The sequence below is a fragment of the Trypanosoma cruzi genome, genomic scaffold (genome assembly GCF_000209065.1).
Source record: "Trypanosoma cruzi strain CL Brener 1047053516739 genomic scaffold, whole genome shotgun sequence".
Classification (NCBI taxonomy): Eukaryota; Euglenozoa; class Kinetoplastea; order Trypanosomatida; family Trypanosomatidae; genus Trypanosoma; species Trypanosoma cruzi.
Window position 1 is genome coordinate 56211 of NW_001849434.1, and position 1480 is coordinate 57690.

At 52.5% G+C, this 1480-nt stretch overlaps 1 protein-coding gene across 1 annotated transcript, besides 2 other annotated features; it reads right to left on the bottom strand.

Annotated features, from left to right (window-relative positions):
* Window positions 1-1480, bottom strand: Tc00.1047053510405.9 (hypothetical protein, conserved; the record flags this gene model as incomplete). The annotated part of the gene is made up of 1 exon (XM_797234.1): window positions 1-1480. A coding segment is annotated over one exon (1480 nt), but the record flags the coding sequence as incomplete, so codon positions are not given.
* Window positions 1-1480: a sequence feature (heterozygous, Esmeraldo-like haplotype).
* Window positions 787-821: a microsatellite.

The following is a 1480-nucleotide window of genomic DNA, read 5'->3' on the forward strand; positions in this document are numbered from 1 at the left end:
CTGAAGGGCATTTTCATACAGAGACTCCTTTACTCGCCGCTGCTTCTCCTCCTCCATCTCCTTCAGAATTTGCGGGTGAAGGGCCATTTCCTCATCGGAAAGACGCTGATGCGCAGGGGCGGCCTCGTTCTCCGCCAACAACTCCGCATATTTCGCATGCACAACATGAAGTTTCGCAAGAAACGCATCGAGTTCACGCTGTTTGGCTTCTTCTGCAAGACGGCGATCGTCCGCTTCTTTTTGTTCGCTGATCGAAAGGGGGATCGGCTGAGGCGCTAAAACCTCCTCGGCGAACAAGGATGGGTACACCGCATCAATCTTCGGGGGCGATGGCGCTCGGCAACCCTCGCGAATTTGTGCCACGACAAGTCCGTCCAAACCGACGGATACCACCATTGTGTCATCAAATGAAGTGCAGGCAGTTGTAATGCGGCCGTCAACCCGATCATGAGCCGCGGCAGTGAGTATGCATTTATGGGGAATTTTCCCATTATCTCCCAGTGGTCGAAGGATCACCTGTGCGCCCTCGCATACGACGACTAAAAATAATCCTGAGGTACTGACAGAGGCCGTTTGTGGTATCAATTCCCGGTAACACAAGTTCATCATGGGTTCCTCCACGTAGTTGGGTGGCTCAATACCCGTCGGCGGCAGTGGTGGAAGCTCCGTAAGGTTATCGTATCGGACGTTAAGGTTATATTGATACAGCAGCTCTGCCGCCCCGGAACCCACCGCAAATGAGCCACTCGGTAGCGGACAAATAAGACGCACCGGCCATGGCCCCAATTCCTCCTCCTCCTCTTCCTCTTCTTCTTCTTCTTGCAGCCCTTCCACCCTTCCCACAGTGGCTGCCTTGACTTGTTGCTTCTCTAACTTCTTCTTCTGACGGATACCAACAAGAGCGTAAATGCAATTAAACTCGAATGACACAGTGTGGTCCATCTCCTCCATTTTGGGTGCCCGGATCGCCAACACCTTCCCACACTCGCACCCCACCAAGCTACACGACGTCGCATCGTCCCACGCCACGCACCGAACATCTTTCAACGGAAGACGGCAAAAACCGATGGGCTCGAGTAAGGAAATATCCCGTTTAATGTCGAAAAAAAATGCCGTGCCATTCGTGGAAATGGTGCAAAGACGGCGCTCTTCCCGATCGACCGCCATCGCCGTGAGTCCCTCTGTGTGTGGCCGCCACTGGCCAAGCAACGCAAACGCCTTATTTCCACGTTGTAGAAGTCCAACTGTTCCATTTTCACAGCACACAATAAACTTCATCCCAGTTTTGTCCGTGCGAAAAAAGTGAAGGGCAACGACAGTCGTTGATGCTGGCATCATCAGTTTATATACCTCACATGGCGTCACGTAGTCAACAAGACGAATTGTGCCATCCTCACCACCTGTCACAACCGTATGATCAATTGGAGAAATGGCCGCACTTGTGATACCACCACCGTTAAACCTCAACGCTGCCTGAGCT